General features: G+C 45.2%; 1 protein-coding gene across 3 annotated transcripts in view; it reads left to right on the top strand.

Moving 5' to 3' along the window:
- Window positions 1–242: 242 nt before the first annotated feature.
- LOC109876755 (DNA-directed RNA polymerase III subunit RPC1) overlaps window positions 243–24,844 on the top strand; it is an 83,203-nt gene continuing 58,601 nt past the window's right edge. For 2 of the 3 annotated variants that reach the window (XR_004209113.1, XM_031821167.1), the window contains exons 1-12: window positions 243–486; window positions 1,030–1,165; window positions 1,444–1,581; window positions 4,621–4,792; window positions 4,965–5,119; window positions 9,321–9,560; window positions 11,545–11,707; window positions 11,999–12,135; window positions 14,085–14,188; window positions 15,960–16,101; window positions 17,508–17,648; window positions 18,297–18,366. Coding sequence is in view for 2 of the 3 variants with exons in the window: in XM_031821167.1 (XP_031677027.1) it covers window positions 443–486; window positions 1,030–1,165; window positions 1,444–1,581; window positions 4,621–4,792; window positions 4,965–5,119; window positions 9,321–9,560; window positions 11,545–11,707; window positions 11,999–12,135; window positions 14,085–14,188; window positions 15,960–16,101; window positions 17,508–17,648; window positions 18,297–18,366 (1,642 nt within the window). In the remaining variant the exon portion in view is untranslated. The remainder of the gene's footprint in view (window positions 487–1,029; window positions 1,166–1,443; window positions 1,582–4,620; window positions 4,793–4,964; window positions 5,120–9,320; window positions 9,561–11,544; window positions 11,708–11,998; window positions 12,136–14,084; window positions 14,189–15,959; window positions 16,102–17,507; window positions 17,649–18,296; window positions 18,367–24,844) is intronic. The other variant, XM_031821168.1, reaches the window with a different exon arrangement.

Genomic DNA, 24,844 nt, shown 5'->3' with positions numbered 1-24,844 from the left:
AGAGAAGGTTAAAAAAAGTCCATATGAATATTTCAGACAGATTTGGTATTTTCTACCAGGAACATGTAGTTGCCTATCTGTTATTAATCCATGTAGCTACGACTGACATCTAGTGGAAATGTATTTCTGCACTCGTTTCCTCGTTGTTTATGTAATACTTTTTTGGCCCACTGGAGGGCAGTTGCTGATGGATAACCTCCCTCTCGTTCATGGGGCGCTCTTGAACCGGATGTGTGCATGTCGTTGTCATATGAATTCATGGTTCACGTTGTTTCACATTGCCGTGGTAGCATTTCTAGCTACAACATGGGATTTGGGAACGACAAGTGACAGTGTGATGACTGTATATCAAGTTTAGTGTGAACAGCAGTGTAGAAAATAACAGTTTATGTCCTAGATCTGTATTTCTGCCGGAGGTTGGCGGGGACAAACAGAAGTCACGATGGTGAAAGAGCAGTTTAGAGAGACTGATGTGGCCAAAAAAATGTAAGTATGTCCAGCTAGATGCTAGCCATTAGCAATTCATATTTCCCCCAGCCCTCTAGCTATGAGTATTGTTCGTAAATATTTGCCTAAAGTAGCTTGCAATTTGTCACATGAGCTTGCTTTTCATAGCTAAGTTAGATAGCTTTTTGCAATTGCATCATTGATTTGAACAGGGTCAGCAATGCCGGAAACACGTTTTAGAAAGCTAGCTAGCTAAACAAACAATCACATCACATCTCCACCTGGGTAAGGTGGCAGGATATCGAACTCGTGTTGCCATGACCACTGGCACTCTTGCTGAGTACATGGTAAAGCATGACGTGTAGCAGGGAATCCGCATTCCAACCAAGTAGCCTCAAGTAGACATCCAGCAAGGCAATGCTGACCATGCATTACAAATGACTCTCAATTGACCCCTAAACTATAGCTTGTTATCATTGGCAGTTCTTGCTTGGGTAGGACCTATTTGCTAGTTGACTTAGTAGCCAGTGTTTAATTGAACCCCTATGCTGAGTTGGCTATCTATTCCATTTATGTCAACAGAAGCCACATCTGTTTTGGGATGAAGTCGGCTGAACAGATGAGACAGCAGGCTCATATCCAAGTGGTCAGTAAGAACCTGTACAGCCAGGACACCAGCCATACTCCTCTACCATACGGAGTACTGGATCATCGCATGGTAGGGCTGACACGTGGACACATACATACATACACACATACATACATACATACACACATACATACATACACGCACCACCCTATTGAGTACTGGACCATCACATGGTACACTACCAGTCAAAAGTTTTAGAACACCTCCTCATTCAAAGGTTGTTCTTTATTTGTACAATTTTCTACATTGTAGAATAACAGTGAAGACATCAACTTTGAAATAACACTTTGCAAACTCTTGGCCTCCTCTAATGGTGGTTGTGACCCAACTGTCATGTTATATTCCAGGGCACCAGTGAGAAGGATCGTCCTTGTGACACGTGTGGGAAGAACCTGGCTGACTGTCTGGGACACTATGGGTATCTGGACCTGGAGATGCCCTGTTTCCATGTGGGCTATTTCAAAGCCACCATTGGAATCCTACAGGCAAGTTCACTATGACCGTAACTGCCAAAATAAAGGAAACACTTGAGTAAATGAGGGATACAAGTAGGATGTATAGAAAGCAGGTGCTTCCAACACAAGATACCACAGCTTCCAACACAGGTGTGGTATCCAGGTGTGGTATCCTGAGTTAATTAAGCAATTACCATCCCATCATGCTTAGGGTCGTGTATAAGAATGCTCAGTTGCCCATTATCTTGGCTTCCATGGCTAGAAGAAGAGATCTCAGTGACTTTGAAAGAGGGGGATCAAAGGAACATAGAGGGTTTCAAGGGTGTGTCTCAGTCACCAGATCTCAACACACTTGAACCTGGGACAGTGTTTTCCTCCACCATCAACAAAACACCAAATGATGGAATTTCTCGTAGAAGGGTGTCACATCCCTCTAATAGAGTTCCAGACACTTGTAGAATCTATGCCAAGGGGAAAGCTGTTCTGGCGGCTCGTTTTCGCCCAACGCCCACTTTATGTTGATGTTTCCTTTATTTTGGCAGTTATTTGTATATATTTATCTTCTCTCGCTCTACAATGTAGCAAACTAAATATGACATTACTGTACTGCACACTGAGGAGCCTACATCATAACCTTGATCATCCTGATTAAATCATCATAGTTATTTCTTTGACTCTTGCTATGGGATTGTTGTTCAAGCTGGCCCATTAAAACATCATGTGGTTGTTGTTCAAGCTGGCCCATTATAACATCATGTGGTTGTTGTTCAAGCTGGCCCATTAGAACATCATGTGGTTGTTGTTCAAGCTGGCCCATTAAAACATCATGTGGTTGTTGTTCAAGCTGGCCCATTAAAACATCATGTGGTTGTTGTTCAAGCTGGCCCATTATAACATCATGTGGTTGTTGTTCAAGCTGGCCCATTAAAACATCATGTGGTTGTTGTTCAAGCTGGCCCATTAAAACATCATGTGGTTGTTGTTCAAGCTGGCCCATTAAAACATCATGTGGTTGTTGTTCAAGCTGGCCCATTAAAACATCATGTGGTTGTTGTTCAAGCTGCCCCATTAAAACATCATGTGGTTGTTGTTCAAGCTGGCCCATTAGAACATCATGTGGTTGTTGTTCAAGCTGGCCCATTAGAACATCATGTGATTGGTTTTCAAGCTGGCCCATTAGAACATCATGTGATTGGTTTTCAAACTGGCCCATTAGAACATCATGTGATTGGTTTTCAAGCTGGCCCATTAGAACATCATGTGATTGGTTTTCAAGCTGGCCCATTAGAACATCATGTGATTGGTTTTCAAGCTGGCCCATTAGAACATCATGTGATTGGTTTTCAAGCTGGCCCATTAGAACATCATGTGATTGGTTTTCAAGCTGGCCCATTAGAACATCATGTGATTGGTTTTCAAGCTGGCCCATTATAACATCATGTGGTTGTTGTTCAAGCTGGCCCATTATAACATGTGGTTGTTGTTCAAGCTGGCCCATTAAAACATCATGTGGTTGTTGTTCAAGCTGGCCCATTAAAACATCATGTGGTTGTTGTTCAAGCTGGCCCATTAAAACATCATGTGGTTGTTGTTCAAGCTGGCCCATTAAAACATCATGTGGTTGTTGTTCAAGCTGGCCCATTAAAACATCATGTGGTTGTTGTTCAAGCTGGCCCATTAAAACATCATGTGGTTGTTGTTCAAGCTGGCCCATTAAAACATCATGTGGTTGTTGTTCAAGCGGGCCCATTAAAACATCATGTGGTTGTTGTTCAAGCTGGCCCATTAAAACATCATGTGGTTGTTGTTCAAGCTGGCCCATTAAAACATCATGTGGTTGTTGTTCAAGCTGGCCCATTAAAACATCATGTGGTTGTTGTTCAAGCTGGCCCATTAAAACATCATGTGGTTGTTGTTCAAGCTGGCCCATTAAAACATCATGTGGTTGTTGTTCAAGCTGGCCCATTAAAACATCATGTGGTTGTTGTTCAAGCTGGCCCATTAAAACATCATGTGATTGGTTTTCAAGCTGGCCCATTAGAACATCATGTGATTGGTTTTCAAGCTGGCCCATTAGAACATCATGTGGTTGGTTTTCAAGCTGGCCCATTAGAACATCATATGGTTGTTGTTCAAGCTGGCCCCATTAGAACATCATGTGGTTGTTGTTCAAGCTGGCCCATTAAAACATCATGTGATAGGTTTTCAAACTGGCCCCATTATAACATCATGTGTTTGTTGTTCAAGCTGGCCCATTATAACATCATGTGATTGGTTTTCAAGCTGGCCCATTATAACATCATGTGATTGGTTTTCAAGCTGGCCCATTATAACATGTGGTTGTTGTTCAAGCTGGCCCATTATAACATCATATGGTTGTTGTTCAAGCTGGCCCATTATAACATCATGTGATTGGTTTTCAAGCTGGCCCATTATAACATCATGTGATTGGTTTTCAAGCTGGCCCATTATAACATGTGGTTGTTGTTCAAGCTGGCCCATTATAACATCATGTGGTTGTTGTTCAAGCTGGCCCATTATAACATCATGTGGTTGTTGTTCAAGCTGGCCCATTATAACATCATGTGGTTGTTGTTCAAGCTGGCCCATTATAACATCATGTGGTTGTTGTTCAAGCTGGCCCATTAGAACATCATGTGGTTGTTGTTCAAGCTGGCCCATTTAAACATCATGTGGTTGTTGTTCAAGCTGGCCCATTAAAACATCATGTGGTTGTTGTTCAAGCTGGCCCATTAAAACATCATGTGGTTGTTGTTCAAGCTGGCCCATTAAAACATCATGTGGTTGTTGTTCAAGCTGGCCCATTAAAACATCATGTGGTTGTTGTTCAAGCTGGCCCATTAAAACATCATGTGGTTGTTGTTCAAGCTGGCCCATTAAAACATCATGTGGTTGTTGTTCAAGCTGGCCCATTAAAACATCATGTGGTTGTTGTTCAAGCTGGCCCATTATAACATCATGTGGTTGTTCAAGCTGGCCCATTATGACATCATGTGATTGTTGTTCAAGCTGGCCCATTATGACATCATGTGATTGTTGTCCCTCCAGATGATCTGTAAGACGTGTTCTCACATCATGCTGACCAAAGAGGAGAAACTACAGTTTATGGATGTGTTGAAGAGGCCAGGCCTAGCGTACCTCCAGAAACGAGGAATGAAGAAGAAGATATCCGACAAATGCCGCAAAAGGACAATGTGTCTCAATTGCTCCACGTTAAATGGTAGGGTATCAACAATAGCTTAGTCTTTGACTGTTTATGGTTCAACTTTGACATTTGGGCCAAAATACATATGAAGTTATATTTGAATTGAGTTGGATTGAGTTGAGTTGAAAGCAAAGCCCAAGTGGTGGTTGGTGTGACTGATACTGTCTTTGTTCTTGCCATTTAACAGGACCAGTGAAGAAGTGTGGCTTGCTGAAGATCCTCCACGAGAAATACAAGACAACCAAGAAAGTGGTGGACACTGTAGTATCAGACTTTCTCAACTCATTCGATATCGCAATAGAACACAACAAAGAAGTGGAGGGCTTGCTTAACAGGGCTCAGGTGAGTCACGTTGAAGGCAACTAGGGCTTGCTTAACAGGGCTCAGGTGAGTCACGTTGAAGGCAACCAGGGCTTGCTTAACAGGGCTCAGGTGAGTCACGTTGAAGGCAACTAGGGCTTGCTTAACAGGGCTCAGGTGAGTCACGTTGAAGGCAACCAGGGCTTGCTTAACAGGGCTCAGGTGAGTCACGTTGAAGGCAACTAGGGCTTGCTTAACAGGGCTCAGGTGAGTCACGTTGAAGGCAACTAGGGCTTGCTTAACAGGGCTCAGGTGAGTCACGTTGAAGGCAACCAGGGCTTGCTTAACAGGGCTCAGGTGAGTCACGTTGAAGGCAACTAGGGCTTGCTTAACAGGGCTCAGGTGAGTCACGTTGAAGGCAACTAGGGCTTGCTTAACAGGGCTCAGGTGAGTCACGTTGAAGGCAACTAGGGCTTGCTTAACAGGGCTCAGGTGAGTCACGTTGAAGGCAACTAGGGCTTGCTTAACAGGGCTCAGGTGAGTCACGTTGAAGGCAACCAGGGCTTGCTTAACAGGGCTCAGGTGAGTCACGTTGAAGGCAACTAGGGCTTGCTTAACAGGGCTCAGGTGAGTCACGTTGAAGGCAACCAGGGCTTGCTTAACAGGGCTCAGGTGAGTCACGTTGAAGGCAACTAGGGCTTGCTTAACAGGGCTCAGGTGAGTCACGTTGAAGGCAACTAGGGCTTGCTTAACAGGGCTCAGGTGAGTCACGTTGAAGGCAACCAGGGCTTGCTTAACAGGGCTCAGGTGAGTCACGTTGAAGGCAACTAGGGCTTGCTTAACAGGGCTCAGGTGAGTCACGTTGAAGGCAACTAGGGCTTGCTTAACAGGGCTCAGGTGAGTCACGTTGAAGGCAACTAGGGCTTGCTTAACAGGGCTCAGGTGAGTCACGTTGAAGGCAACTAGGGCTTGCTTAACAGGGCTCAGGTGAGTCACGTTGAAGGCAACTAGGGCTTGCTTAACAGGGCTCAGGTGAGTCACGTTGAAGGCAACTAGGGCTTGCTTAACAGGGCTCAGGTGAGTCACGTTGAAGGCAACTAGGGCTTGCTTAACAGGGCTCAGGTGAGTCACGATGAAGGCAACTAGGGCTTGCTTAACAGGGCTCAGGTGAGTCACGATGAAGGCAACCAGGGCTTGCTTAACAGGGCTCAGGTGAGTCACGTTGAAGGCAACTAGGGCTTGCTTAACAGGGCTCAGGTGAGTCACGTTGAAGGCAACTAGGGCTTGCTTAACAGGGCTCAGGTGAGTCACGTTGAAGGCAACCAGAGCTTGCTTAACAGGGCTCAGGTGAGTCACGTTGAAGGCAACTAGGGCTTGCTTAACAGGGCTCAGGTGAGTCACGTTGAAGGCAACTAGGGCTTGCTTAACAGGGCTCAGGTGAGTCACGTTGAAGGCAACTAGGGCTTGCTTAACAGGGCTCAGGTGAGTCACGTTGAAGGCAACCAGGGCTTGCTTAACAGGGCTCAGGTGAGTCACGTTGAAGGCAACCAGGGCTTGCTTAACAGGGCTCAGGTGAGTCACGTTGAAGGCAACCAGGGCTTGCTTAACAGGGCTCAGGTGAGTCACGTTGAAGGCAACCAGGGCTTGCTTAACAGGGCTCAGGTGAGTCACGTTGAAGGCAACTAGGGCTTGCTTAACAGGGCTCAGGTGAGTCAAGTTGAAGACAACTAGGGCTTGCTTAACAGGGCTCAGGTGAGTCACGTTGAAGGCAACTAGGGCTTGCTTAACAGGGCTCAGGTGAGTCACGTTGAAGGCAACTAGGGCTCGCTTAACAGGGCTCAGGTGAGTCACGTTGAAGGCAACTAGGGCTTGCTTAACAGGGCTCAGGTGAGTCACGTTGAAGGCAACTAGGGCTTGCTTAACAGGGCTCAGGTGAGTCACGTTGAAGGCAACTAGGGCTTGCTTAACAGGGCTCAGGTGAGTCACGTTGAAGGCAACCAGAGCTTGCTTAACAGGGCTCAGGTGAGTCACGTTGAAGGCAACTAGGGCTTGCTTAACAGGGCTCAGGTGAGTCACGTTGAAGGCAACTAGGGCTTGCTTAACAGGGCTCAGGTGAGTCACGTTGAAGGCAACTAGGGCTTGCTTAACAGGGCTCAGGTGAGTCACGTTGAAGGCAACCAGGGCTTGCTTAACAGGGCTCAGGTGAGTCACGTTGAAGGCAACCAGGGCTTGCTTAACAGGGCTCAGGTGAGTCACGTTGAAGGCAACCAGGGCTTGCTTAACAGGGCTCAGGTGAGTCACGTTGAAGGCAACCAGGGCTTGCTTAACAGGGCTCAGGTGAGTCACGTTGAAGGAAACTAGGGCTTGCTTAACAGGGCTCAGGTGAGTCAAGTTGAAGACAACTAGGGCTTGCTTAACAGGGCTCAGGTGAGTCACGTTGAAGGCAACTAGGGCTTGCTTAACAGGGCTCAGGTGAGTCACGTTGAAGGCAACCAGGGCTTGCTTAACAGGGCTCAGGTGAGTCACGTTGAAGGCAACCAGGGCTTGCTTAACAGGGCTCAGGTGAGTCACGTTGAAGGCAACCAGGGCTTGCTTAACAGGGCTCAGGTGAGTCACGTTGAAGGCAACCAGGGCTTGCTTAACAGGGCTCAGGTGAGTCACGTTGAAGGCAACTAGGGCTTGCTTAACAGGGCTCAGGTGAGTCAAGTTGAAGACAACTAGGGCTTGCTTAACAGGGCTCAGGTGAGTCACGTTGAAGGCAACTAGGGCTCGCTTAACAGGGCTCAGGTGAGTCACGTTGAAGGCAACTAGGGCTCGCTTAACAGGGCTCAGGTGAGTCACGTTGAAGGCAACTAGGGCTTGCTTAACAGGGCTCAGGTGAGTCACGTTGAAGGCAACTAGGGCTTGCTTAACAGGGCTCAGGTGAGTCACGTTGAAGGCAACTAGGGCTTGCTTAACAGGGCTCAGGTGAGTCACGTTGAAGGCAACCAGAGCTTGCTTAACAGGGCTCAGGTGAGTCACGTTGAAGGCAACTAGGGCTTGCTTAACAGGGCTCAGGTGAGTCACGTTGAAGGCAACTAGGGCTTGCTTAACAGGGCTCAGGTGAGTCACGTTGAAGGCAACTAGGGCTTGCTTAACAGGGCTCAGGTGAGTCACGTTGAAGGCAACCAGGGCTTGCTTAACAGGGCTCAGGTGAGTCACGTTGAAGGCAACTAGGGCTTGCTTAACAGGGCTCAGGTGAGTCAAGTTGAAGACAACTAGGGCTTGCTTAACAGGGCTCAGGTGAGTCACGTTGAAGGCAACTAGGGCTTGCTTAACAGGGCTCAGGTGAGTCACGTTGAAGGCAACCAGGGCTTGCTTAACAGGGCTCAGGTGAGTCACGTTGAAGGCAACCAGGGCTTGCTTAACAGGGCTCAGGTGAGTCACGTTGAAGGCAACCAGGGCTTGCTTAACAGGGCTCAGGTGAGTCACGTTGAAGGCAACCAGGGCTTGCTTAACAGGGCTCAGGTGAGTCACGTTGAAGGCAACTAGGGCTTGCTTAACAGGGCTCAGGTGAGTCAAGTTGAAGGCAACTAGGGCTTGCTTAACAGGGCTCAGGTGAGTCACGTTGAAGGCAACTAGGGCTTGCTTAACAGGGCTCAGGTGAGTCACGTTGAAGGCAACTAGGGCTCGCTTAACAGGGCTCAGGTGAGTCACGTTGAAGGCAACTAGGGCTTGCTTAACAGGGCTCAGGTGAGTCACGTTGAAGGCAACTAGGGCTCGCTTAACAGGGCTCAGGGGAGTCACGTTGAAGGCAACTAGGGCTTGCTTAACAGGGCTCAGGGGAGTCACGTTGAAGGCAACTAGGGCTTGCTTAACAGGGCTCAGGGGAGTCACGTTGAAGGCAACTAGGGCAACTTTTAACAGTTTACATGTCTACTTTGTAGAGGTCATATGAGGTTAATGGTTTGTTGTGTATGTTTTTGACTTAGCAGTGACTTACAGTAACAGAGTTCATACAGGGTTAGTATATGGGAAACTTGTCGGAATTGAACAAACAGAACCTGGTATTACTAGTGTCACACTTTCCTCACCAACTGGGTCACACTGGTTTTAAATGCTGACCGATCATGTCTTTCACCCCAACAGAGAACCTGAGTCCTCTAGTGGTGCTGAACCTCTTCAAAATGTGTCTGTCTGAATCTGGGAAACTGGCCCTTATGGTTTTAAATGCTGACTGACCTTCATGTCTTGTGGTTTCCAGGAGAACCTGAGTCCTCTAGTGGTGCTGAACCTCTTCAGGAGGATACCAGCGGAGGACATTCCCCTGCTCCTGATGAACCCTGAGGCAGGTAAGCCCGCAGACCTCATCCTCACCCGCCTGCTGGTACCTCCGCTCTGCATCCGCCCCTCTGTCATCTCAGACCTCAAGTCAGGTACTAATGAGGATGACCTCACCATGAAGCTCACAGAGATCATCTTCCTCAATGACGTCATCAAGAAGGTGGGTACATTACATTTACATCAAATATATACATTTTTTTTGTATGATGTCATAGAGAAGGTGGGCGTCATGGGATTGGGAGAGTAGCAGGAAGTGTCAATGAATTTGTGATTAATTGTTTTATTTTTCGTCCTGGGAGTTTTTCCATGAACTGACCAGGAAAACCTCTGGGGCCCCAGTAGGCTATTACTAACTAGTTGGTCAGCTAAGGAAGACCTCTTGGCCCCAGTAGGCTATTACTAACTAGTTGGTCAGCTAAGGAAGACCTCTTGGCCCCAGTAGGCTATTACTAACTAGTTGGTCAGCTAAGGAAGACCTCTTGGCCCCAGTAGGCTATTACTAACTAGTTGGTCAGCTAAGGAAGACCTCTTGGCCCCAGTAGGCTATTACTAACTAGTTGGTCAGCTAAGGAAGACCTCTTGGCCCCAGTAGGCTATTACTAACTAGTTGGTCAGCTAAGGAAGACCTCTTGGCCCCAGTAGGCTATTACTAACTAGTTGGTCAGCTGAGGAAAACCTCTTGGCCCCAGTAGGCTATTACTAACTAGTTGGTCAGCTAAGGAAGACCTCTTGGCCCCAGTAGGCTATTACGAACTAGTTGGTCAGCCGAGGAAAGCCTATGGGCCCCAGTAGGCTATTACTAACTAGTTGGTCAGCTAAGGAAGACCTCTTGGCCCCAGTAGGCTATTACGAACTAGTTGGTCAGCCGAGGAAGACCTCTTGGCCCCAGTAGGCTATTACTAACTAGTTGGTCAGCTAAGGAAGACCTCTTGGCCCCAGTAGGCTATTACTAACTAGTTGGTCAGCTGAGGAAAACATCTGGGCCCCAGTAGGCTATTACTAACTAGTTGGTCAGCTGAGGAAAACCTCTTGGCCCCAGTAGGCTATTACTAACTAGTTGGTCAGCTGAGGAAAACCTCTTGGCCCCAGTAGGCTATTACTAACTAGTTGGTCAGCTGAGGAAAACCTCTGGGCCCCAGTAGGCTATTACTAACTAGTTGGTCAGCTGAGGAAAACCTCTTGGCCCCAGTAGGCTATTACTAACTAGTTGGTCAGCTGAGGAAAACCTCTGGTCCCCAGTAGGCTATAACTAACTAGTTGGTCAGCTGAGGAAAACCTCTGGGGCCCCAGTAGGCTATTACTAACTAGTTGGTCAGCTGAGGAAAACCTCTGGGCCCCAGTAGGCTATTACTAACTAGTTGGTCAGCTGAGGAAAACCTCTGGGCCCCAGTAGGCTATTACTAACTAGTTGGTCAGCTGAGGAAAACCTCTGGGCCCCAGTAGGCTATAACTAACTAGTTGGTCAGCTGAGGAAAACCTCTGGGCCCCAGTAGGCTATTACTAACTAGTTGGTCAGCTGAGGAACACCTCTGGGCCCCAGTAGGCTATTACTAACTAGTTGGTCAGCTGAGGAAAACCTCTGGGCCCCAGTAGGCTATAACTAACTAGTTGGTCAGCTGAGGAAAACCTCTGGGCCCCAGTAGGCTATTACTAACTAGTTGGTCAGCTGAGGAAAACCTCTGGGCCCCAGTAGGCTATTACTAACTAGTTGGTCAGCTGAGGAAAACCTCTGGGCCCCAGTAGGCTATTACTAACTAGTTGGTCAGCTCAGGAAAACCTCTGGGCCCCAGTAGGCTATAACTAACTAGTTGGTCAGCTGAGGAAAACCTCTGGGCCCCAGTAGGCTATAACTAACTAGTTGGTCAGCTCAGGAAAACCTCTGGGCCCCAGTAGGCTATAACTAACTAGTTGGTCAGCTGAGGAAAACCTCTGGGCCCCAGTAGGCTATTACTAACTAGTTGGTCAGCTCAGGAAAACCTCCTGTGCCTTTTTTATGAAAGCAATAACACAAGACAAAAAAAAAAGTTTCCAATTCACATTAGACAATAAGGTGGTTTGATGTTGATGTTGATGTTATTGTTGTTGTCTAATGAATGTTGAGTGATGAATGAGTTGTTCTGCCCGCCTCCCATGCCGTCCCACAGCACCGTATGTCAGGGGCCAAGACCCAGATGATCATGGAGGACTGGGACTTCCTCCAGCTGCAATGTGCTCTCTACATCAACAGTGAGCTCTCTGGCATCCCCCTCAACATGGCCCCTAAGAAGTGGACCAGAGGCTTCGTTCAGAGACTCAAGGGCAAACAAGGTCTCGCTCATATAAATAGGGATTTTTAATTCGAATGATTTAATAGTTACCTATTGTCTATTCTGATTTCTAGTTCTGTGGTCACATCGTATTTATTGATAGTTGACACTGAATTCATGTCAATGTCATGCCTTTTGTCATAAACAATGTAGTTTATTTACACAGCTGAGTTAAAAACAGAAAGTATCCTAGTTGATTGTGGAGCCATTTAATCACAAACTATAATGTTATTCTCCACTGCTGCCTATGGAGACACTCGGTTATTGATGGTTCGTGGTGTCTCTCTCTCAGGGCGATTCCGTGGAAACCTCTCGGGGAAGAGAGTGGATTTCTCTGGGAGAACGGTCATCTCTCCGGACCCCAACCTGCGGATTGATGAGGTGGCTGTCCCTGTGCACGTAGCCAAAATCCTGACCTACCCAGAGAAGGTAAGATTCTTATTGGTCACACTTTAACTACAACTTTTAATAAGGCTTTATAATAATTAGGGCAGTCCACGTTAACACTTTTTAATGCTGTTAATTTCTTTGACGCTTTTAATTGCATCTCCATTTCTTTACCCCACGCGGAACCTTTTTAAGCGCACGTGTTTCAGCAGGGACCCTTATAAGCGCAACACACAACACGCTCTATGCTGTGTACCTGTCAGTGAGCACACGGTCTCAGTAGCGCTGTCTGTCTCCATTGTAGTGTGCCGTGCGCACAGCTTTGAGAAACAGTTTAAGGAAACCGTACAGATACTTCTACCGTAAACACATTCTCAGGCATTTCTTTAGATGACAGCAAAAAAACATTCATTTGTAAAGAAGTAACAAACTAGTTATGCTAACGTTAGCTAGCTAGCTAGCCATAATATTGTTTACAATGCCATGGCTGAATGCCTCTTGATTCAACGAACTTCCCACAATGATTTTAATCAGAACAGGACATCTATTCCATGTGACTACTGTTTCTGTTGTAGTCCTCAGGTCAAAAAGACTTAATGAATCCCAGTTCTAGTAGCATCAACATGTGACTACTGTTTCTGTTGTAGTCCTCAGGTCAAAAATACTTAATGAATCCCAGTTCTAGTAGCATCAACATGTGACTACTGTTTCTGTTGTAGTCCTCAGGTCAAAAAGACTTAATGATCCCAGTTCTAGTAGCATCAACATGTGACTAGGAGCAACATGTGACTACTGTTTCTGTTGTAGTCCTCAGGTCAAAAAGACTTAATGATCCCAGTTCTAGTAGCATCAACATGTGACTAGGAGCAACATGTGACTACTGTTTCTGTTGTAGTCCTCAGGTCAAAAATACTTAATGAATCCCAGTTCTAGTAGCATCAACATGTGACTACTGTTTCTGTTGTAGTCCTCAGGTCAAAAAGACTTAATGATCCCAGTTCTAGTAGCATCAACATGTGACTAGGAGCAACATGTGACTACTGTTTCTGTTGTAGTCCTCAGGTCAAAAAGACTTAATGATCCCAGTTCTAGTAGCATCAACATGTGACTAGGAGCAACATGTGACTACTGTTTCTGTTGTAGTCCTCAGGTCAAAAAGACTTAATGATCCCAGTTCTAGTAGCATCAACATGTGACTAGGAGCAACATGTGACTACTGTTTCTGTTGTAGTCCTCAGGTCAAAAAGACTTAATGATCCCAGTTCTAGTAGCATCAACATGTGACTAGGAGCAACATGTGACTAGGTCATGATGAAGAACATGGATCAGTTAAGCTTCAATATTATTGATAAGAAAGATTAGGCCTCCTGGGATCATGAATAGTTAGCTGTTAGAGACTTTTGTGTCGTTTATGGTGAAAATGCCTTTAAACCATTTTTAATCAACACTATTTTGGGTTTAATAGTAACTCAATGTTCTGCTCTCATTCATATATCTTTATGTACATATTCTTTATCCCTTTACACTTGTGTGTGTATACGGTAGTAGTTTTGGAATTGTTAGGTTAGATTACTCGTCTCGTTGTACTCATTGTCGGAACTAGAAGCACAAGCATTTCACTACACTCGCGTTAACATCTGCTGACCATGTGTATGTGACAAATACATTTGATTTGATTTTGATTTTTTATGAAAAATTAGTTGGAGCAAATTCTATAATGGCAATGAATTGTGATTTAACTAATTCCGTTAACTCTATTTAATTATTTTAATCGGTTGACTTCCTTTATTAAGAATAAATGATTTAATAAATAAATAATAGATAAATGAATTGTTTATAAGCACTACATAGATGCTTCACAAATCAGGATGGATCACAAGGCAGGTTGAGTGCCTTTTCCAGCTGTCTTTACCATTGAGAAGTAACCTGCACAGTGTCCTCACTGTCCCCCTGTTGTATGACCTGCGACCTCTAACTTGTTGTGCCCCAAGGTGAACAAGGCCAACTTGGAGATGCTGAGGAAGCTGGTGCGGAGCGGTCCAGAGGTCCACCCTGGAGCCAACTTCATCCAGCAACGACACACGCAGATGAAGAGGTCAGGACAGTTCTATTGGACATGTTTAGTCTGTTTTAAAAGCATGAGCTGACCCACACCTGTAAAATGTTGAAGAAGCCACTACGTCCCAAAACGTTGGTGAGGTTTTACCCATTCAGTTAATAGAAGCATATATTTTAATTTTACTTTTATTTAACTAGGCAAGTCAGTCAAGAACAAATTCTTATTTTCAATGACGGCCTAGGAACAGTGGGTTAACTGCCTGTTCAGGGGCAGAACGACAGATTTGTACCTTGTCAGCTCGGGGGTTTGAACTTGTAACCTTCCGGTTACTAGTCCAACGCTCTAACCACTAGGCTACCTGCCGTCCCTACACTCTAACCACTAGGCTACCTGCCTTTCCCTACACTCTAACCACTAGGCTACCTGCCGTCCCTACACTCTAACCACTAGGCTACCTGCCGTCCCTACACTCTAACCACTAGGCTACCTGCCGTCCCTACACTCTAACCACTAGGCTACCTGCCGTCCCTACACTCTAACCACTAGGCTACCTGCCTTTCCCTACACTCTAACCACTAGGCTACCTGCCGTCCCTACACTCTAACCACTAGGCTACCTGCCGTCCCTACACTCTAACCACTAGGCTACCTGCCGTCCCTACACTCTAACCACTAGGCTACCTGCCGTCCCTACACTCTAACCACTAGGCTACCTGCCGTCCCTACACTCTAACCACTAGGCTACCTGCCGTCCCTACACTCTAACCACTAGGCTACCTGCCGTCCCTACACTCTAACCACTAGGCTACCTGCCTTTCCCTACACTCTAACCACTAGGCTACCTGCCGTCCCTACACTCTAACCACTAGGCTACCTGCCGTCCCTACACTCTAACCACTAGGCTACCTGCCGTCCCTACACTCTAACCACTAGGCTACCTGCCTTTCCTACACTCTAACCACTAGGCTACCTGCCGTCCCTACACTCTAACCACTAGGCTACCTGCCGTCCCTCCACTCTAACCACTAGGCTACCCTGCCGTCCCTACACTCTAACCACTAGGCTACCTGCCGTCCCTACACTCTAACCACTAGGCTACCTGCCGTCCCTACACTCTAACCACTAGGCTACCTGCCGTCCCTACACTCTAACCACTAGGCTACCTGCCGTCCCTACACTCTAACCACTAGGCTACCCTATCTTTCTTTTTATACATTTTTAGTTCATTTAAAGGGATACTTTTTGTCTTGAGGCCCTTTATCTACTTCCTCAGTCAAGATGAACTCGTTGGTGCCAGTTTAATGTCTCTGTTTACTGGGACACCAGTTCATCTGACTCTGGGGAAGTAGATTAAAGGGCCTCATTGTCCTGAAGTATACCCTTTTTAATAGATGCTCTTATCCAGTGTCAACTAAACTGAGCTAAAACAACCACATTATCACAATCATTTGGTTGATGGTTTGGTCTGCCATCCTTTTGGTTATAGGCCTACCACTAAACTGAAACTGTGGTTACGGTCCTACCACTAAACTGGTTACAGGCCTACCACTAAACTGAATCTGCAGTTACGGGCCTACCACTAAACTGAATCTGCGGTTATGGTCCTACCACTAAACTGAAACGGTGGTTACGGGCCTACCACTAAACTGAAACTGTGGTTACAGGCCTACCACTAAACTGAAACTGTGGTTACGGGCCTACCACTAAACTGAAACTTTGTATGAAACCACATGTTTAGGTGTATGTTCTAAGAGTATTCCCTGTGTGTGTGTGGGGGGGGGGGGGGGTCTGGTCTTGTCTGTCTTCAGGTTTCTGAAGTACGGGAACCGAGACAAGATGGCCCAGGAGCTGAGGTTTGGAGACGTGGTGGAGAGACACATGATCGATGGAGACATCGTCCTCTTCAACCGACAGCCCTCTCTACACAAACTCAGCATCATGGCTCATATTGTGAGTGCTCTCTCTCTCTCCACATCATACACCCGTCCTTCACTTCGGCTCTGTCTGGAAACTGTTAGGTTAATCACCGTGCTGACTCCATGTCAACGTGTAGGCAGGAAGAGAACCTCACTGTTAGAAGTTGGGGATTTTGTGTGATGTATCTTGGGGTTGTCTGTTTTAGAGCTGCCTTGTCGTGTAGTTGTTAATGTTTTAGAGCTGCCTTGTCGTGTAGTTGTTAATGTTTTAGAGCTGCCTTGTCGTGTAGTTGTTAATGTTTTAGAGCTGCCTTGTCGTGTAGCTGCTACTGTTTTAGAGCTGCCTTGTCGTGTTGTTACTGTTTTAGAGCTGCCTTGTCATGTAGCTGCTACTGTTTTAGAGCTGCCTTGTCGTGTTGTTACTGTTTTAGAGCTGTTTTGTCGTGTAGCTGTGAGCTGCCTTGTCGTGTTGTTACTGTTTTAGAGCTGTTTTGTCGTGTTGCTACTGTTTTAGAGCTGCCTTGTCGTGTAGCTGTGAGCTGCCTTGTCGTGTTGTTACTGTTTTAGAGCTGCCTTGTCGTGTAGCTGTTACTGTTTTAGAGCTGCCTTGTCGTGTTACTGTTTTAGAGCTGCCTTGTCGTGTAGCTGTTACTGTTTTAGAACTGCCTTGTCGTGTAGTTGTTACTGTTTTCGAGCTGCCTTGTCGTGTAGTTGTTACTGTTTTCGAGCTGCCTTGTCGTGTAGTTGTTACTGTTTTAGAGCTGCCTTGTCGTGTAGCTGCTACTGTTTTAGAGCTGCCTTGTCGTGTAGCTGCTACTGTTTTAGAGCTGCCTTGTCGTGTAGCTGTTACTGTTTTAGAGCTGCCTTGTCGTGTAGCTGCTACTGTTTTAGAGCTGCCTTGTCGTGTAGCTGCTACTGTTTTAGAGCTGCCTTGTCGTGTAGCTGTTACTGTTTTAGAGCTGCCTTGTCGTGTTACTGTTTTAGAGCTGCCTTGTCGTGTAGCTGCTACTGTTTTAGAGCTGCCTTGTTGTGTTACTGTTACTGTTTTAGAGCTGCCTTGTCGTGTAGCTGCTACTGTTTTAGAGCTGCCTTGTCGTGTAGCTGCTACTGTTTTAGAGCTGCCTTGTCGTGTAGCTGTTACTGTTTTAGAGCTGCCTTGTCGTGTAGTTGTTAATGTTTTAGAGCTGCCTTGTCGTGTAGCTGTTACTGTTTTAGAGCTGTCGTGTAGCTGCTACTGTTTTAGAGCTGCCTTGTCGTGTAGCTGCTACTGTTTTAGAGCTGCCTTGTCGTGTAGCTGCTACTGTTTTAGAGCTGCCTTGTCGTGTAGCTGCTACTGTTTTAGAGCTGCCTTGTCGTGTAGCTGCCACTGTTTTGGATGTATCATGATAGGTTTATTTCAGGCAGATATCATTATTGTATTCATCTTTGTCTGTCCTAAAGGCCAAAGTGAAGCCTCACAGAACGTTCCGGTTTAACGAGTGTGTGTGCACGCCGTACAACGCTGACTTTGACGGGGATGAGATGAACCTTCACCTTCCCCAGACAGAGGAGGCCAAGGCTGAAGCCCTGGTGCTGATGGGGGTTAGTGTCACCTGCCCTGATTCGCCTTTAGACTCCTGCAGCAGCACAACACACACCCCTACACACCTCACACCCCTACACACCTCACACCCCTACACACCTCACACCCCTACACACCTCACACCCCTACACACCTCACACCCCTACACACCTCACACCCCTACACACCTCACACCCCTACACACCTCACACCCCTACACACCTCACAACCCCACACACCCCTACACACCTCACAACCCCACACACCCCTACACACCTCACACCCCTACACACCTCACACCCCTACACACCTCACACCCTACACACCTCAACCCCCTACACACCTCAACCCCCAACACACCTCACACCCGACACACCTTTATACACCTCACACCCCTATACACCTCACACCCCTACACACCTCACACCCCGACACACCTCACACCCCTTCACACCCCTACACCCCTTCACACCCCTTCACACCCCTACACACCTCACACCCCTAGACACCTCACACCGCTACACACCTCACACCCCTACACACCTCACACCCCTACACACCCCCTGTCACTCAGTCTTTGAAATCCCAGGTTTTTAAACTAAAACCTGTACAGCCGAGGTTCTACTCTCACACTGACCTATGCTTTTCTCATGTCTCTTTCCCTCCAGACCAAAGCCAACCTGGTGACCCCCAGGAACGGAGAGCCTCTGATTGCTGCTATTCAAGACTTTCTGACAGGTCAGCCGTTGTGTTACAGCAATGAGCCAATCATTGTTTGTCGCAGCAGGACCTGACAGCCAATCAAATGACTAATTTGTCAGATGATTGATGCCTTTTGACGTCTGTATTAGTGAGCGTCTCAAACTGCTCGTTGTCAGGTGGAGAAAAGAACAAGGTTTTGACATGGTGATCATGTGATCAACATGATGGAAGATGTCTCCCTGACGCGCTCCGATCTGTTCGTTGCATTTGATAGATGTGTCACAGCTCATCTCATCATAACGATGTCATCTTCGTTATACAGCTGCTTGGCTTGTTTTTCATCCAGATTGGGACACTTACCTCTTGTTAAGTCAACACCTTGATGGGGCTCTTCATACTGACCTTATTATCCACTATGGTTTGACATTTTGAAACTGAATTCAGGAAGATGAGCTTATGTCAAATATTATTATTATATATATTTTTTTTTACATTTTATGAAAAAGTACAGTCCCAGAGCTTTGAAATGGGCTGTTATGAAACATAGGAAAGTTATGCTTCTCTGACGTTTGATAGACGTGTTCTCCCAATATGAAGATGGGGTAGGAGAAAAATGCCTTTGAATGATTTTCCCACTTTCTAGAGAACCCTTGTTTCTTTACGTCCATTCAGCATCGTTCACGCCCTCTTAAGCCTTAGTCCCACCCATTTATTTAAGCATCGTTCACGCCCTCTTAAGCCTTAGTCCCACCCATTTATTTAAGCATCGTTCACGCCCTCTTAAGCCTTAGTCCCACCCATTTATTTAAGCATCGTTCACGCCCTCTTAAGCCTTAGTCCCACCCATTTATTTAAGAATTCACGTGTAAATTCACGAGTCAGCGTAACATTGTCCTCCAGAAAGTGGTCTCTGTCAGTGGCGGTTGGTGACGTTTAACATGAGGGAGGGCGGCTTTTATTTTTAATGAGCACGGCCTTATTAACTGTCATTCATATTCCATTCACCCAGTTCAATGTAACAGTGACAGGTTTAGGTTACTGTCATTCACCCAGTTCAATGTAACAGTGACAGGTTTAGGTTACTGTCATTCATATTCCATTCACCCAGTTCAATGTAACAGTGACAGGTTTAGGTTACTGTCGTTCATATTCCATTCACCCAGTTCAATGTAACAGTGACAGGTTTAGGTTACTGTCGTTCATATTCCATTCACCCAGTTCAATGTAACAGTGACAGGTTTAGGTTACTGTCGTTCATATTCCATTCACCCAGTTCAATGTAACAGTGACAGGTTTAGGTTACTGTCGTTCATATTCCATTCACCCAGTTCAATGTAACAGTGACAGGTTTAGGTTACTGTCGTTCATATTCCATTCACCCAGTTCAATGTAACAGTGACAGGTTTAGGTTACTGTCGTTCATATTCCATTCACCCAGTTCAATGTAACAGTGACAGGTTTAGGTTACTGTCGTTCATATTCCATTCACCCAGTTCAATGTAACAGTGACAGGTTTAGGTTACTGTCATTCATATTCACCCAGTTCAATGTAACAGTGACAGGTTTAGGTTACTGTCATTCACCCAGTTCAATGTAACAGTGACAAGTTTAGGTTACTGTCATTCACCCAGTTCAATGTAACAGTGACAGGTTTAGGTTACTGTCATTCACCCAGTTCAATGTAACAGTGACAGGTTTAGGTTACTGTCATTCACCCAGTTCAATGTAACAGTGACAAGTTTAGGTTACTGTCATTCACCCAGTTCAATGTAACAGTGACAGGTTTAGGTTACTGTCATTCACCCAGTTCAATGTAACAGTGACAGGTTTAGGTTACTGTCATTCATATTCACCCAGTTCAATGTAACAGTGACAGGTTTAGGTTACTGTCATTCACCCAGTTCAATGTAACAGTGACAAGTTTAGGTTACTGTCATTCACCCAGTTCAATGTAACAGTGACAGGTTTAGGTTACTGTCATTCACCCAGTTCAATGTAACAGTGACAGGTTTAGGTTACTGTCATTCACCCAGTTCAATGTAACAGTGACAGGTTTAGGTTACTGTCGTTCATATTCCATTCACCCAGTTCAATGTAACAGTGACAGGTTTAGGTTACTGTCATTCACCCAGTTCAATGTAACAGTGACAGGTTTAGGTTACTGTCGTTCATATTCCATTCACCCAGTTCAATGTAACAGTGACAGGTTTAGGTTACTGTCGTTCATATTCCATTCACCCAGTTCAATGTAACAGTGACAGGTTTAGGTTACTGTCGTTCATATTCCATTCACCCAGTTCAATGTAACAGTGACAGGTTTAGGTTACTGTCGTTCATATTCCATTCACCCAGTTCAATGTAACAGTGACAGGTTTAGGTTACTGTCATTCATATTCACCCAGTTCAATGTAACAGTGACAGGTTTAGGTTACTGTCATTCACCCAGTTCAATGTAACAGTGACAAGTTTAGGTTACTGTCATTCACCCAGTTCAATGTAACAGTGACAGGTTTAGGTTACTGTCATTCACCCAGTTCAATGTAACAGTGACAGGTTTAGGTTACTGTCATTCACCCAGTTCAATGTAACAGTGACAAGTTTAGGTTACTGTCATTCACCCAGTTCAATGTAACAGTGACAGGTTTAGGTTACTGTCATTCACCCAGTTCAATGTAACAGTGACAGGTTTAGGTTACTGTCATTCATATTCACCCAGTTCAATGTAACAGTGACAGGTTTAGGTTACTGTCATTCACCCAGTTCAATGTAACAGTGACAAGTTTAGGTTACTGTCATTCACCCAGTTCAATGTAACAGTGACAGGTTTAGGTTACTGTCATTCACCCAGTTCAATGTAACAGTGACAGGTTTAGGTTACTGTCATTCACCCAGTTCAATGTAACAGTGACAGGTTTAGGTTACTGTCGTTCATATTCCATTCACCCAGTTCAATGTAACAGTGACAGGTTTAGGTTACTGTCATTCACCCAGTTCAATGTAACAGTGACAGGTTTAGGTTACTGTCGTTCATATTCCATTCACCCAGTTCAATGTAACAGTGACAGGTTTAGGTTACTGTCATTCACCCAGTTCAATGTAACAGTGATAGGTTTAGGTTACTGTCATTCACCCAGTTCAATGTAACAGTGACAGGTTTAGGTTACTGTCATTCACCCAGTTCAATGTAACAGTGACAGGTTTAGGTTACTGTCATTCACCCAGTTCAATGTAACAGTGACAGGTTTAGGTTACTGTCATTCACCCAGTTCAATGTAACAGTGACAGGTTTAGGTTACTGTCATTCACCCAGTTCAATGTAACAGTGACAGGTTTAGGTTACTGTCATTCACCCAGTTCAATGTAACAGTGACAGGTTTAGGTTACTGTCATTCACCCAGTTCAATGTAACAGTGACAAGTTTAGGTTACTGTCATTCACCCAGTTCAATGTAACAGTGACAAGTTTAGGTTACTGTCATTCACCCAGTTCAATGTAACAGTGACAGGTTTAGGTTACTGTCATTCACCCAGTTCAATGTAACAGTGACAGGTTTAGGTTACTGTCATTCACCCAGTTCAATGTAACAGTGATAGGTTTAGGTTACTGTCGTTCATATTCCATTCACCCAGTTCAATGTAACAGTGACAGGTTTAGGTTACTGTCATTCACCCAGTTCAATGTAACAGTGACAGGTTTAGGTTACTGTCATTCACCCAGTTCAATGTAACAGTGATAGGTTTAGGTTACTGTCGTTCATATTCCATTCACCCAGTTCAATGTAACAGTGACAGGTTTAGGTTACTGTCGTTCATATTCCATTCACCCAGTTCAATGTAACAGTGACAGGTTTAGGTTACTGTCATTCACCCAGTTCAATGTAACAGTGACAAGTTTAGGTTACTGTCATTCACCCAGTTCAATGTAACAGTGACAGGTTTAGGTTACTGTCATTCACCCAGTTCAATGTAACAGTGATAGGTTTAGGTTACTGTCATTCACCCAGTTCAATGTAACAGTGACAGGTTTAGGTTACTGTCATTCACCCAGTTCAATGTAACAGTGACAGGTTTAGGTTACTGTCATTCACCCAGTTCAATGTAACAGTGACAGGTTTAGGTTACTGTCATTCACCCAGTTCAATGTAACAGTGACAGGTTTAGGTTACTGTCATTCACCCAGTTCAATGTAACAGTGACAGGTTTAGGTTACTGTCATTCACCCAGTTCAATGTAACAGTGACAGGTTTAGGTTACTGTCATTCACCCAGTTCAATGTAACAGTGACAAGTTTAGGTTACTGTCATTCACCCAGTTCAATGTAACAGTGACAGGTTTAGGTTACTGTCATTCACCCAGTTCAATGTAACAGTGACAAGTTTAGGTTACTGTCATTCACCCAGTTCAATGTAACAGTGACAAGTTTAGGTTACTGTCATTCACCCAGTTCAATGTAACAGTGACAGGTTTAGGTTACTGTCATTCATATTCACCCTGTTCAATGTAACAGTGATAGGTTTAGGTTACTGTCATTCATATTCACCCAGTTCAATGTAACAGCGACAGGTTTAGGTTACTGTCATTCATATTCACCCAGTTCAATGTAACAGTGATAGGTTTAGGTTACTGTCATTCACCCAGTTCAATGTAACAGTGATAGGTTTAGGTTACTGTCATTCATATTTACCCAGTTCAATGTAACAGTGATAGGTTTAGGTTACTGTCATTCATATTCACCGAGTTCAATGTAACAGTGACAGGTTTCAGCTACTACACGATACTCACATTTTCCCTGTACCCTTCATGAGGTTGCTACAACCTGGCCTGAGAATGAAGGTTCACAACGTAGGTGAGCACGTTGAGAGAAATTAGACTAATCAAGGTGACAGACATTGGCACATTCAATAACGCCTTGCACCCTCTTGCCTGCATCTAGCTGACCTAGGGTGTAATCATTAGTCCAACCGTTGCAAATGAGAGTTTCTATTGGACAAATTAAATTATGTTTATCATTTTTCGTTCCGCTTGCTTCCGTTTTAAGAATTGGTTTTCAACAGAATCAACAGAATGAATACACGCCAGATCACACGCAAACACAGTTCACTTTCATAGCCGCCACATACAAACAGCATGAACATTTTGCTCTTGTATAATTCCTTCTTGCATCTACACGCTCTCCTCCTCCTCATCTTTTCCCTTCGCTTGTGGACTTCAGTGCACAACACATCAGCTGTCTGTGACCAGGGGAAAAAAAACTTTACAAGCCAAACCTTCATATCGTAACCGCTACACACAGCCTACGTCGTTGTCAACATATTAGCTAGCGATGTTAGTAAATGTCATAGTCAACATTTCTACTAGAACTAACGTGTTAGTAATCCCTCTAAAATCATGCAGTGTAGTCAGCAAGCAGTTTAGCATTTACACCGGTGGGCCCCAGTGGCAATAAATGGAATAAAACCAAAAGCTTACCTTGACTTGAAAGAGTTCGTGTTAAATTGTCATAGCCAGCTAGCTAACATAGCATCCCTCTCTGTTGGGTAGCCATAGCCAGCTAGCTAACATAGCATCCCTCTCTGTTGGGTAGCCATAGCCAGCTAGCTAACATAGCATCCCTCTCTGTTGGGTAGCCATAGCCAGCTAGCTAACATAGCATCCCTCTCTGTTGGGTAGCCATAGCCAGCTAGCTAACATAGCATCCCTCTCTGTTTCACAGCCAGCTAGCTAACATAGCATCCCTCTCTGTTGGATAGCCATAGCCAGCTAGCTAACATAGCATCCCTCTCTGTTGGGTAGCCATAGCCAGCTAGCTAACATAGCATCCCTCTCTGTTTCACAGCCAGCTAGCTAACATAGCATCCCTCTCTGTTTCACAGCCAGCTAGCTAACATAGCATCCCTCTCTGTTTCACAGCCAGCTAGCTAACATAGCATCCCTCTCTGTTGGATAGCCATAGCCAGCTAGTTAACATAGCATCCCTCTCTGTTGGATAGCCACAGCCAGCTAGTTAACATAGCATCCCTCTCTGTTTCAGCCGGGTGTATGCGTAGGCTAAACTAGCTAGCTGCATTCGCTTGCTAAGTGAAAGTAAAACATTAAAAAATACAACTAAATATAGCTCTCTCACTCTCTCACTCTCTCTCTGTTGCTTCTCCTTCATGAACTAAATTAATTTGTTCAAAACTGTTCAACTTTTCTTTCTCTCTCTTTGAATCAACTACTCACCACATTTTATACACTGCAGTGCTAGCTAGCTGTAGCTTATCCTTTCAGTACTAGATTCATTCTCTGATCCTTTGATTGGGTGAACAACATTTTCAGTTCATACTGCATAAGTTCTGATAGGTTAATGGACATCCTCCGGAAGTTGTCATAGTTACTATGTCATAACTACAGTCTATGGAAGGGGGTGAGAACCATGAGACTCCTAGGTTTTCTATTGAAGTCAATGTACCCAGAGGAGGACAGAAACTAGCTGTCCTCCGGCTACACCATGGTGCTAACCTACAGAGTGCTGT

The sequence above is a fragment of the Oncorhynchus kisutch genome, unplaced genomic scaffold (genome assembly GCF_002021735.2).
Source record: "Oncorhynchus kisutch isolate 150728-3 unplaced genomic scaffold, Okis_V2 scaffold3902, whole genome shotgun sequence".
NCBI classification, from domain to species: domain Eukaryota; kingdom Metazoa; phylum Chordata; class Actinopteri; order Salmoniformes; family Salmonidae; genus Oncorhynchus; species Oncorhynchus kisutch.
The sequence above is the reverse complement of the archived record's forward strand: the minus strand, read 5'-3'. Positions and strand labels throughout refer to the sequence as shown.